This window comes from Salmo trutta, chromosome 10, assembly GCF_901001165.1.
Source record: "Salmo trutta chromosome 10, fSalTru1.1, whole genome shotgun sequence".
Taxonomy (NCBI): Eukaryota; Metazoa; Chordata; class Actinopteri; order Salmoniformes; family Salmonidae; genus Salmo; species Salmo trutta.
The window spans coordinates 7,620,927-7,634,215 of record NC_042966.1 but is presented as its reverse complement, the minus strand read 5'-3'; the positions used below and the strand labels follow the sequence as shown (position 1 = coordinate 7,634,215).

The following is a 13,289-nucleotide window of genomic DNA, read 5'->3' as shown; positions in this document are numbered from 1 at the left end:
GCTGATAACGTAGGCTACATAACGGAGAGGCGGGACTGGTACCTTAGAGCTTCTTAATGTCTGTGTTCAGTATCCGTGCAATACAGCACACTTGAGAAACTCAGGGATATTACGCTCCAGCCATGCGATACACTCTCTATATATTCCTGTTATGCATCACCTATTGTGGTAAGTTGAACATATATATTTATGGTTTAATATGTACTATCTGAAGTTTTTTTATATAAAATAATGGGCTTATTATGAACAATTGGATGAAATACAAAAAGGTGTATTTTGCTGTTCAGTACTGTATTTATAAGGACAGTAAGGCTACCTAATTAGCGCATCTGTTAGGATAACGCATTTAGACATTATATATAACATTGCAATGATTATAACTCGTATGATGCTCGTCATATGATCAATGTCTAGACTTTAAATGAATAGCAATTACTATAAGAAATAGATAAACGTTATAATGGGTCTGGATGTCTGTTCTTTTAGTTGTACTGGCCAAGGACGCACGGACATTAGATCATGTGGAGCGCTACGATGTCGTCCGACCTCTGAGACTGACTGGTCGGGTCAAAAGAAACATTTTCTCAAACCAGGTGCTTACACCCCGTTATCTTTTCTCTATAATTATGTAACAGTGGTTCCTGTAAATTAGGGAAATACAGTATTTCAAATCGCCAATGAAGAGGGGGATGTCATAAAGAGGAGAACAGCGTTTCATTGTTGACAACTAACAACATCTTACCTATAGGTTTATCCTGACGGGCTACAATATGTATTAACCATTTCTGGAGAGAACCACACAATTCATCTTCACAAAAATAGGTACATAGTTTTTAACCATCCAGTAATTACTAGATGTGTTTTGGTAGCAAGTTTAGTAGGAGTTATTTTAATTGTTCTTTTCATAGGCAACTTATTGGGAGGCATTTCACTGAAACGCACTATTCTGAAGATGGAAAGCGGGTGACAACGTTTCCAAATTATGAGGTATCTGAGCCGTTAAATATAATAGCCTAGATTTGTGTAACTTAGTTTTGTTTCATTGCATGCTGTACACATTTAATGTGTACAGTATTTCAAGAGAAGCTCTAAACCAATGCTTTTACTCATTTCATCTTCCTTTAGGACCACTGCTATTATCATGGTCATATTCAAGGCATTGAGGATTCATCTGTTAGTGTTGGAATCTGTTCTGGCATTAGGTAAGTGAGTATTTCTGCATATCTCCTGTTTACTATCGGCAGTTTCTGAACTTTCTGAACTAGTTCGCAATCAATACATTTCTCAGGAAATCAAACTTCTCGTTTGAGAAATTCAACATTGCTACATGTCCACATATGTGTAATTCAAATCACTGAGAAATTTGTGGTTGAAATTATTTTTGAAAGCGGTCTTAGACATTTAGAAATGTACCCGTCTTATGACGTAGCCTCTGCTGACATTTCACCTACAAGACAATGATTAGAGTTGCTATACTGAATAGCTTACTGCCTTTTGATGTTGATTATTCATACTATATCATATAATTGGAGTAACAATGCTATTTGAATTGGGGAGAAACTGATTGTCCATGCCTTGCAATTCAACACTCAGTAAACCGCTTGCTGATGTGTCTTCCCAGTGGCTTTGTGAGGGCTGAGCAGAAGGTCTACTTGATTGAGCCTTTAGGAGACTCTGCCGATGGGGAGCATGCTCTGTACAGGCAGGAGCACCTCAGAGCCAACGAGGCCAGCTGTGGTCACTCCAACGACAGCATGGTCTATGACCATGACAAGGGCCCTGCCCCCAGACTCTCAGGCCTCTTCAAGTCCAAAGGCTGGGTATGCAGTTACTTACTACTGCTTCCTTTTGTTACTTAGTTGCAACAATACACATCCAAAGATAGTGTTCAGGGTTCATGTTTTCTACTAGTTGTATTTATCTTGTAAGGAGAGTCCAATGTTTTATTACCTCCCTTTTTTTTCTTTTTTTTTTAGAAAAGTAAACCCATCACTGGACCTCAAAGATTTGTGGAGATGTATCTGGTGGCTGACTACACAGAGGTATATTATGTATCAACATTGATTTTATAGTTTGAAATGTTCCATTCGCACAAAAAGCTTATTTCCCTCAAATGTTGTGCACAATGTGATTTACATCCCTGTTAGTGAGCATTTCTCCTTTGCCAAGATAATCCATCCACATGGCATATCAAGAAGCTGATTTAAACAGCACGATCATTACACAGGTGCACTTTATGCTGGGGACAATAAAAGGCCACTCTAAAATGGGAGGTTTTGTCACACAATACAATGCCACAGATGTCTCAAGTTTTGAGGGAGCGTGCAATTGGCACGCTGACTGCAGGAATGTCCACCAGAGCTGATGCCAGAGAATTTAAGGTTAATTTCTCTACCATAAGCCGCTCCAACGTTGTTTTAGAGAATTTGGTAGTACATCCAACTGGCCTCACAACAGCAGACCATGTGTAACCACGCTAGTCCAGGACCTCCACATCCGGCTTCTTCACCTGCAGGATCGTCTGAAACCAGTCACCAGGACAGCTGATGAAACTGAGGAGTATTTCTGTCTGTGATAAAGCCTTTTTGTGGGTGGGCCTGGCTCCCAAGTGGGTGGGCCTGTGCCCTCCCAGGCCCACCCATGGCTGTGCCGCTGCCCAGTCATGTGAAAGCCATAGATTAGGGCCTACTGAATTTATTTCAATTGACTGATTTCCTTATATGAACTGTAACTCAGGTAAATGGTTGCATGTTGCATTTATATTTTTGTTCAGTATATGTATTTTTATTTTATTTTTCAGTACAAAATATTTGGAAGCGAAACGAAAGCTCGGATGCTGGAAATTGCCAATCATGTTGATAAGGTACCTTTTCAAGGAAGTCATCTACTTGTGTCATTTTGTATGTTTGTATGTGAATGGCTGCATAAGCATAGTTAGGGCCAGGAGATTTACCTGACCAGGTCCAGGCTCTAATTATAGGTTCTTAGGATGCTTTATTGAATCGCTTACGGTTTATAATCCGGGTTTAGGGCCAGGAGTTTTCCCACCTAGCTCTAGTACGTGTATCTTATATTCATGAAGGAGTTATTGAAAAGATCACCATCTCTGCTTCCTAGTTGTATCGGCCATTGAACATCCGGGTCATGCTGGTGGGGTTGGAGATGTGGACTACCAGGGATCACATTGACGTCACAGCCAGTCCTGAGAACACCCTGGATAGGTTTCTCCAGTGGCGTCAAGACGACCTTCTAAAGAGGGTAAAGCATGACAATGCCCAGTTTGTCACGTGAGTAATAAGCCTTATCTTTATTTTTTGTGTTGATGAAAGGAACTGGATTGCAATTAATCACAATTTTCCCATGACATTGTTTGATATTATGTACTGTAAAAAATGTAAATATAAAATGTGGTTTTTAATGTATAAAATTGGAACGATGGACAAATGTCTCATTTTCTGTGGTTTGCAAAGTGTTCTAAAGCTTTTCTCCAACATTTTGTTGTTGTTTTTAACAGTGGTAAAGATTTCTTGGGCGATACTGTCGGACTGGCAAATAAACTTGCCATGTGCACTGGAAGTTCAGGTGCAGTCAACCAGGACCACAATAGAAACCCAATTGGCATTGCCTCGACCATCGCTCATGAGATGGGCCACAACCTGGGCATGTCCCATGATACTTCAGGCTGCACCTGTGGGACATCGCTGTACAACGACAACTGTGTCATGGCAGATCGGCTCAGGTAAAGACAAAAACACTCATACATTACACAATTACTCACACATTGACACATTGAGGCATTTCCTATGTTATTATGTTAGTCATTCTAAAGTGAGCCATCATTCCCACACCTTCAGGTCAGTGTACCCAGAGCTGTTCAGTGGCTGCAGTCAGGAGCAGCTGAGTGACTTCCTGGAGAGAGCCAATCCCAGCTGTCTGCTGGACACACCCGGCTCTGACAGGCTGTATGTGGGGCCAGCCTGTGGCAATGCCTTCCTGGACCCTGGAGAGGAGTGTGACTGTGGAACTGTGGAGGTTAGTCAGGCTCCATGTACAGTACCAGTCAAAAGTTTGGACACACCTACTCATTGCAGGGTTTTTCTTTATTTATACTATTTTCTACATTGTAGAATATTAGTCAAGACATCAAAACTATGAAATAACACATATGGAATCATGTAGTAACCAAAAAAGTGTTAAAAAAAAATAAAAAATTATTTGAGATTCTTCAAAGTAGCCACCCCTTCGCCTTGAACACAGCTTTGCACACTCTTGGCATTCTCTCAACCAGCTTCATGAGGTAGTCACCTGGAATGCATTTCAATTAACAGGTGTGCCTTGTTAAAAGTTAATTTGTGCAATTTCTTTCCTTCGTAATGCGTTTGAGACATCAGTTGTGTTGTGACAAGGTAGGGGTGGTATACAGAAGATAGCCCTATTTAGTAAAAGACCAAGTCAAATAAGCAAAGAGAAACGACAGTCCATCATTACTGTCAGACATGATGGTCAATCAATCCAGAAAATGTCAAGGACTTTTAAAGTTTCTTCAAGTGCAGTTGCAAAAACCATCAAGCGCTATGATGAACCTGGCTCTCATGAGGACCGCCACAGGAAAGGAAGACCCAGAGTTACTTCTGCTGCAGAGGATAAGTTCATTAGAGTTAACTCCATCTCAGATTGCAGCCCAAATAAATGCTTCACAGAGTTCAAGTAACATACACATCTCAACATCAACTGTTCAGAGGAGATTGCGTGAATCAGGCCTTCATGGTCCAATTGCTTCAAAGAAACCACTACTAAAGGACACCAATAAGAAGAAGAGATTTGCTTGGGCCAAGAATTGCGAGCAATGGACATTGGACCGGTTGAAATCTGTCCTTTGGTCTGATGAGTCCAAATTTGAGATTTTCGCTTCCAACTGCCGTGTCTTTGTGAGATGCAGAGTAGGTGAACGAATGATCTCCACATGTGTGGTTCCCACCGTGAAGCATGGAGGAGGAGGTGTGGGGGTGCTTTGCTAGTGACTCTGTCTGTGATTTATTTAGAATTCAAGGCACACTTAACCAGCATGGCTACCACAACACTCAGCAGCATACGCCTTCCCATCTGGTTTGTGCTTAGTGGGACTATCATTTGTTTTTCAACAGGACAATGACCCAACACACCTCCAGGCTGTGTAAGGGCTATTTGACCAAGGAGAGTGATGGAGTGCTGCATCAGAGGACCTGGCCTCCACAGTCACCCGACCTCAACCCAATATAGATGGTTTGGGATAAGTTGGACCGCAGAGTGAAGGAAAAGCATCTACCAAGTGCTCAGCATATGTGGGAACTCCTTCAAGACTGTTGGAAAAGCATTCCTCATGAAGCTGGTTGAGAGAATGCGAAGACTGTGCAAAGATGTCATCAAGGCAAAGGGTGGCTACTTTGAAAAATCTAAAACCCTTGAATGAGTAGGTGTGTCCAAACTTTTGACTGGTACTGTATGTACACTGCCATTGATTATATTGTCTTCCACTATTCCTCTGACTCAAAGGTTTGGCTTTGTTATAAGGATGACAAACATTTTCAAACGCTTATGAAAGGGAGACAAAATATACACATGCATGAATGCTTTCCACCGTAAATGAAATTTTTTGGATGACTGACTTTTATAAAGGATTCATTTGAGAGTGGTAAGATGAAATAGTTATTTTGTCTTTTGTCTCGGACTGGTGTGTCTTTTGTCCCTCATAGGAGTGTAAGAATCCCTGCTGTGACCCCACAACCTGTCGCCTCACTGAGGGATCCAGCTGTGATCATGGAACATGCTGCGAAAACTGCCAAGTACGTGCATTTTTTATCTTTATGTAAAGCCATATTCAAATCTGGGTGCTTTATTAAACGTATGATTGAATGACTCAGACCAGCTGGTAACGTCCATCTCTGATCTCTCTCTGCTCACCACAACTCGGACAGACACACCCAACCAACAACAACTAATAACCACTAATAACCACCAGCAATAAAAAAGAACATAGCCATAAGAGAAGTAGGGTTCGGCTCCATAAAGAACAGATGGGTGGATTGAGAAACCAGGGTTGGGATACTAGCAATAATACCAGGAAACAGACTGATGCTCTTGTGTTTCCCTGTACAGTACTGTCCATATCCTTCCTCAATATGACAGTCAGGGGACTGTAAGAAGTGGGCCTAGTCAGTCATCAAATAAAATCTGTACTGTATGAACCAAACTTGGCATCTAACCAAGAATCATACACTTTGCTGTAGTAGTAGTGTCAGATTTTTAGCAGACATTTTTGTTAGCTGTATTAGTTATTAATCTGTTATGAAGTTACTTACTCAACCAATGAACTATTTGTTCTCCATTCAACCTTCAGCTTAAACAGGCAAGCAGTTTGTGTAGAACAGCTTCCAATGATTGTGACCTGGCAGAGTATTGCACTGGAACTTCAGAGCATTGCCCAGAAGATACCTTTAAAATGAACGGGATTCCTTGCAACTATAGTCAGGGGTACTGCTACAATGGGCAATGCCCAACACTTCAGCAACACTGCAAGAGACTGTGGGGACCAGGTACTTGTCTTTACATACATTAAGTACATAGCCAATGATGTTTCTTACACTCGTAAAGGAAAACTGGATCTATCAATTATCTATTAATTTACACTACACTAGTTACGACACAGCGCAACCATCCATAACCGTATGACGTTATTTCATTAACACAAAGCAGAACCCTTCCAGAAACAAAATAGGCCTAGATATAATCTCCTTCAGTTAGTGCAAGTTAAACATCATATTGTGATTTGTGCAATGATGATAATCTGCAGTAAGAATTCCTGTCATATCCTGTGGAACCAAAAAGTCATAACTGTCATCTCTCTTATCTTCTAGCGGCACAAGTAGGCACGGATTCCTGCTTTAATCTAAACCTGGGTGGCATTGAAGGAGCCCACTGCGGAAGGACCAAATATGGCTTTGCGCGTTGCACACCACAGTATGTCCACTCCCATCTGTCACATTGACTTCCTGTGTTTTGACATTTCCATTTCCTGACATTTCCCATCACACAATGTCCCTTCCAAGGCAATTTACAAATAATAGAAAACAGCTATTACAAGACTTCCGGAAGTTTGTGTTGTGAAGAAACACATTGCCATATTATTTTCTTCTCCTAGGAATATAAAATGTGGAACGCTATTTTGCTCGGGAGGGGATGAGTATCCAATCACTGGGCAGAAGGCCTCCTATACATTGAGGGGAACATGCAACATAGCAGTGGACCAGGATAAGATAAGAGCCCTCGACATGGTCCCAACAGGAACCAAATGTGGAATGAATGAGGTAAGACTGTTTATAAATTCCAAATCATCCCTCGAGAGGGCCTATTGGAATTCATATGGGTGTGCAAATGAAGTGAACAATTCATCTTTGTTTCCATAGGTTTGCTATGATCACAAATGCCAAGATGTCAAAGTCTATGGTCAAATGGAGGACTGTTCATCAAAATGCCACAACAATGGGGTGAGTGCATTGATTGTTGATTTTGAGTTGTTAGTAAACTTCCGCTCGAATTGTTTGGACATAGTCATCACAATCATCGCACTCTTTTGTTAGATTTGCAACAACAAGGGACAGTGCCACTGTAACCCAGGTTGGGCTCCACCCTACTGTGACGTGAAGTATTCAGACTTGCCTCAAGGTATGCCTCATTCACTCTGTTGTGACATGCATTGTGGTTTATGTATTTCATATCATGTGCTACATTTTGTAAAGGTAAACCTGAACAGTTGATAAAAATTGACATCTTTTAATGATTAGTAATGTTTTGGTTTTGCAGACCAGTTTGGAGTGGTAGCTGGTGTCTCTGCAGCGATAGCTGTCTTGTTGCTGCTCACTTTCCTGGTTGCAGGACTGATGTGCTGCAAGAAGGACAAGAGAGAGAACTACATTTCCAAAAGGTGAGTTTTTTTCCGCCAACGTATTGTTTGTATTTTTTGGTGAATGCCTCTTCAGTTGTCATTTCAAATGATTTGGTACACAATCAACATATTGATGTGTTATGTATTGATCTGTATTTGAAGGAAAGTCCACTCTACTCCGGGCCAGTTGAACCCAATGTTCCAGGAGAGGAGTGGGAAGGGTAATTCTCTTAGCAAGCCCCCCCAAATCAGCCAACCCACCTTCATGGAGTCATCTGCAACACAAGCCTGCACCCCTCTGTTTGTCACTGTGGTCCCTTCCAGGCCCCCACCACACGTGAGCTTCATTACCACAACATTATCTTAACATTACCACTAGTCCAGGCTGATAGATAAAGGTCTATTATGTGGAATCACTAGTAGTATCACTAGTAGTATACACATAACATACACATACAGTTGAAGTCGGAAGTTTACATACACTTAGGTTGAAGTCATTAAAACTCGTTTTTCAACCACTCCACAAATTTCTTGTTAACAATCTATAGCTTAGGCAAGTCGGTTAGGACATCTACTTTGTGCATGACACAAGTACTTTTTCCAACAATTGTTTACAGACATATTATTTCACTGTATCACAATTCCAGTGGGTCAGAAGTTTACATACACTAAGTTGACTGTGCCTTTTAAACGGCTTGGAAAATTCCAGAAAATGTCATGGCTTTAGAAGCTTCTGATAGGCTAATTGACATCATTTGAGTCCATTTGAGGTGTACCTGTGGATGTATTTCAAGGCCTACCTTCAAACTCATTGCCTCTACTTGACATCATGGGAAAATCAAAAGAAATCAGCCAAGACCTCAGAAAAATAATTGTAGACCTCCACAAGTCTGGTTCATCCTTGGGAGCAATTTCCAAACGCCTGAAGGTACCACGTTCATCTGTACAAACAATAGTACGCAAGTATAAACACCATGGGACCACGCAGCCGTCATACCGCTCAGGAAGGAGACGCGTTCTGTCTCCTAGAGATGAACGTACTTTGGTGCGAAAAGTGCAAATCAATCCCAGAACAACAGCAAAGGACCTTGTGAAGATGCTGGAGGAAACTGGTACAAAAATATCTATATCCACAGTATAACGAGTCCTATATCGACATAACCTGAAAGGCCGCTCAGCAAGGATGAAGCCACTGCTCCAAAACCACCATAAAAAAGCCAGACTACGGTTTGCAACTGCACATGGGAACAAAGATCGTACTTTTTGGAGAAATGTCCTCTGGTCTGATGAAACAAAAATAGAACTGTTTGGCCATAATGACCATTGTTATTTTTAGAGGAAAAAGGGGGAGGCTTGCACGCTGAAGAAAACCATCCCAACCGTGAAGCACGGGGGTGGCAGCATCATGTTGTGGGGGTGCTTTGCTGCAGGAGGGACTGGTGCACTTCACAAAATAGATAGCATCATGAGGGAGGAAAATTATTTGGATATATTGAAGCAACATCTCAAGGCATCAGTCAGGAAGTTAAAGCTTGGTCGCAAATGGGTCTTCCAAATGGACAATGACCCCAAGCATACTTCAAAGTTGTGGCAAAATGGCTTAAGGACAACAAAATCAACGTATTGGAGTGGCACAACGCCCTGACCTCAATCCCATAGAACATTGGTGGGCAGAACTGAAACAGCGTGTGTGAGCAAGGAGGCCTACAAACCTGACTCAGTTACACCAGCTCTGTCAGGAGGAATGGGCCAAAATTCACCCAACTTATTGTGGGAAGCTTGTGGAAGGCTACACAAAATGTTTGACCCAAGTTAAACCATTTAAAGGCAATGCTACCAAATACTTATTGAGTGTATGTAAACTTCTGACCCACTGGGAAGGTGATGAAAGAAATAAAAGCTGAAATAAATCCTCTCTACTATTATTCTGACACTTCACATTCTTATAATAAAGTGGTGATCCTAATTTACCTAAAACAGGGAATTTTTACTAGGATTAAATGTCAGGAATTGTGAAAAACTGAGTTTAAATGTATTTTGCTAAGGACTATGCAAACTTAAACTGTATGTAGTTCCTATGTAATATATAATAATATCAACAAGAATTGAAACAGCTGCTGAACTGGTAGAGATAGCCTGCCTAAAGTAAAGTACACATGTTTTGAGTAGACTAAGGAGATTTGAAAAGGAAAATAAATGCAGACTAAGCGGAGAGCAATATTTTGTCTTACAGCCACCAAAGAGCTTGCCTGCAGTGCTGCCACAGTCTTGCATTGAACCGGTAAGCTATGCCAATTGAAATACTGAAACATATCATGTTACTAAACTCAGGAATCTTAGCAACGTACTGTATACTGACGTACCAAACTTGTAAATTTTCTTTATTCCATTTTTTTTATCAGACTAAACCCCTACCTCCATCAAAGCCTTTGCCGACTCTGAGTAGCACACCGGTTAGTCATTTCATCCATTACAGTTAATAACATGTTGACATTTAATAACAACTGTATAACAATTAACTACACAGTCTCATGAACTCATTATCAATTGTTGTATATTGTTCTGTTAGAAAATCAAGCATGCTGTCCCAGTGCCACCAGTCAAGGCCACAGCACCAAAGGTACTCAGCAAATACCCACAAGTAAGTGTTCATTTAACATACTTATTGTAGTCATGTCTTTTGTCTCCTGAAACCATGACATAGCACAAAAGTCAAATCAAAAAATGACTTTGTTGGTAATTCCTTATGAAACCAGAATTGAAGGGCATGTTTCAAGATGGCCGTCTAACTGATCCCTGTGTGTTCAGCAGACCTCAGGAGGAGCAGGCCACAAGATTGCACTGAAGCCTCCCCCCATGCCACGTCGATGATGACTGCTGCATGGAGCAGTATGTTGACTCATAGGAAGACAGACCTTTGATGAGCCCAGTTCTTGTTTCAGACTCGAGGAGGTCCTGAATGACCGAGCCTAATATCAACTGTGAAGAATGTCTTTGAAAACTCAACATCAACATAGTGATGTCTCAGAATGTGCTTCTCAACCACTGTGGAAAAGTGGTTTGGAAAATGCTGGAATAGATTGCTGGTGCATTTCTCATGCAGTGTTTTTCTTTCTTCAATTATTGTATGTAAAAAAAAACATGTTACAGTAGACCATTCCTTTTGACATGAACCTAGCTGTTGCACCTGTTTTTATAGGTTACCTCTGTTTGCACTTTTTACAAGGGGGAGAGCCTAATTCTACTTTGGAATTCTTGTACTTATGAATGTTAATTTACTGTTTCATGATCTCAAGCCAGTGTGCCTTTAAAAAGAATAAGTATTACATTGATGTTAATTATTTTTTTAAAGATATTACAAATGAATGGTAGAAGTGAGAGGTACAGTGCCTTCAGAAAGTATTCACACCTCTTGACTTTTTCCACATTTTGTTGTGTTACAAAGTGGGATATAAATGGATTTAATTGTAATTTATTGTCAACGATCTACACAAATCTAATGTCAAAGTGGAATATCTTGATTTAGAGAAGTATTCAACCTCCTGAGTCAATACATGTTAGTCACCTTTTGCAGCGATTACAGCTGTGTGTCTTTCTGGGTAATTTTAAGGGCCAGATTCCGACCCGAGTTAAGCGCGTAAATGGAACATAATTCCTTTTTCTGCACTTTTCTCTATGCGTATTCTGACCTTGAATTTAATCAGGAGAATAGCGTGCTATTCACCTGCTATTCAGTTTGGGTAGACATCGAATAAATGAAGGTGTGTCTACAGATATGCCATATTCTGACCTTGACTTAATTCCCTAATAATTCCACCACCTTTTATATGTGAGGAAACCATGAATAAGGTCTAGCAAACCTACCGGTTCCAAGTGGATGGAAATAACACTATTCTCTCCATGCACTATAATTTACAACTTGATAACAGCTATTGATAAGTGCTACAGAAATGAGTAATCTGTTTGGATAAGAGAATTGTACAACAAAAATATAAACGCAACATGAAACAATTTAAAATATTTGACTGAGTTACAGTTCATAAGGAAATCAGTCAATTTAAATATATTAATTAGGCCCTAGTCTATAGATTTCACATGAGTGGGAATACAGATATGCATCAGTTGGTCAAGGATACCTTCGAAAAAACGTAGGGTCGGTTAGATGAATGGCACGACAATGGGCCTCAGGATAGCTTATGCCTGCCCATACCATAACCCCAATGCCACTCTGTTCACAATGTTGACATCAGCAAACCGCTCGCCCACACGATGCCATCTGCCCAGTACAGTTGAAACCGGGATTCATCCATGAAGAGCACACTTCTCCAGCAAGCCAGTAGCCATCGAAGGTGAACATTTGCCAACTGAAGTTGGTTACGATGCCAAACTGCAGTCGGGTCAAGACCCTGGTGAGGACGACAAGCACCCAGATGAGCTTCCCTGAGATTGTTTCTGACAGTTTGTGCAAAAATTCTTCTGTTGTGCAAACCTATAGTTTCATCAGATGTCCAGGTGGCTGGTCTCAGACGATCCCGCATGTCAAGAGGCTAGATGTGAAAGTCCTGGGCTGGCATGGTTACACGTGGTCTGCAGTTGTGAGGCCGGTTGGACACACTGCCAAATTCTCTAAAACGACGTTGAATGCGGATTATGGTAGAGAAATGAACATTCAATTCTCTGGCAACAGCTCTAGTGGACATTCCTGTAGTCAGCATGCCAATTGCACACTCCCTCAACTTGAGACGTGGCATTGTGTTGCGTGACAAAACTGCACATTTTAGAGTGGCCTTTTACTGTTCCAAGCACAAGCTTCTTGATATGCCACACGTGTCAGGTGGATGGATTATCTCGGCAAATGAGAAATGCTCACTAACAGGGATGTAAACAAATTTGTGCACAAAATTTGAGAGAAATAAGCTTTTTGTGCGTATGAAACATTTTGGGGATATTTTATTTCAGCTCATGAAACATGGGACCAACGCTTTACATATTGAGTTTGTATTACACCCTACTATTTATTGTACACTATTCTCCCTATTGTAATTATATGTACACTAATCTTCCAACATTACCAGGGGTTTAAGAAATGAAATGGCAATTTTCAGAACGAATCAACACTTCTTTTTTTGGTGCGTATTTTTAAATCTACAAATTGGTGCTGAAATGGAGACTAATATGCATATATTTAGATTACTTTTTTTCATTGATCCCTAATATTCTGAACCTGTACTATATATATATATATATATATATATATATATATATATTGCGTCTCAACAAAAAACACCTTATTCAAAGGGATAGCTTAAGATAAATGTACTGAAATCCCTACTGAATGAAAACTCCACAAGAAAATCTGTTGGCCAGC

General features: G+C 40.6%; 1 protein-coding gene across 2 annotated transcripts; it reads left to right on the top strand.

Annotated features, from left to right (window-relative positions):
* The first annotated feature begins 44 nt into the window (after positions 1–44).
* adam8b (ADAM metallopeptidase domain 8b) lies at positions 45–11,710 on the top strand. 2 transcript variants are annotated; one of them, XM_029764209.1, is made up of 23 exons: positions 45–168; positions 487–593; positions 749–822; positions 909–987; positions 1,126–1,202; positions 1,622–1,820; positions 1,977–2,042; positions 2,801–2,863; positions 3,118–3,287; positions 3,515–3,739; positions 3,855–4,032; positions 5,733–5,822; positions 6,377–6,572; positions 6,894–6,996; positions 7,178–7,343; positions 7,443–7,523; positions 7,617–7,701; positions 7,840–7,960; positions 8,084–8,258; positions 10,155–10,202; positions 10,324–10,374; positions 10,491–10,562; positions 10,733–11,710. In XM_029764209.1, the coding sequence occupies exons 1-23, from the start codon at positions 123–125 to the stop codon at positions 10,790–10,792; spliced, it is 2,532 nt and encodes an 843-aa protein (XP_029620069.1). In that variant the 5' UTR covers positions 45–122; the 3' UTR covers positions 10,793–11,710. The 2 variants fall into 2 exon arrangements, with proteins under 2 accessions (XP_029620069.1, XP_029620068.1); XM_029764208.1 differs by having other exon boundaries at positions 10,730–11,710.
* The last annotated feature ends 1,579 nt before the right edge of the window (positions 11,711–13,289 follow it).

What these genes read in the sequence shown, in the direction of transcription:
- adam8b (XM_029764208.1), top strand. Translation starts at nt 123, where the DNA reads ATGCGATACACTCTCTATATATTCCTGTTATGCATCACCTATTGTG. An exon ending in CAACGTTTCCAAATTATGAG is followed by an intron (nt 988 to 1,125) that starts GTATCTGAGCCG and finishes ATCTTCCTTTAG; the next exon opens with GACCACTGCTATTATCATGG. An exon ending in TTTGCGCGTTGCACACCACA is followed by an intron (nt 6,997 to 7,177) that starts GTATGTCCACTC and finishes TTCTTCTCCTAG; the next exon opens with GAATATAAAATGTGGAACGC.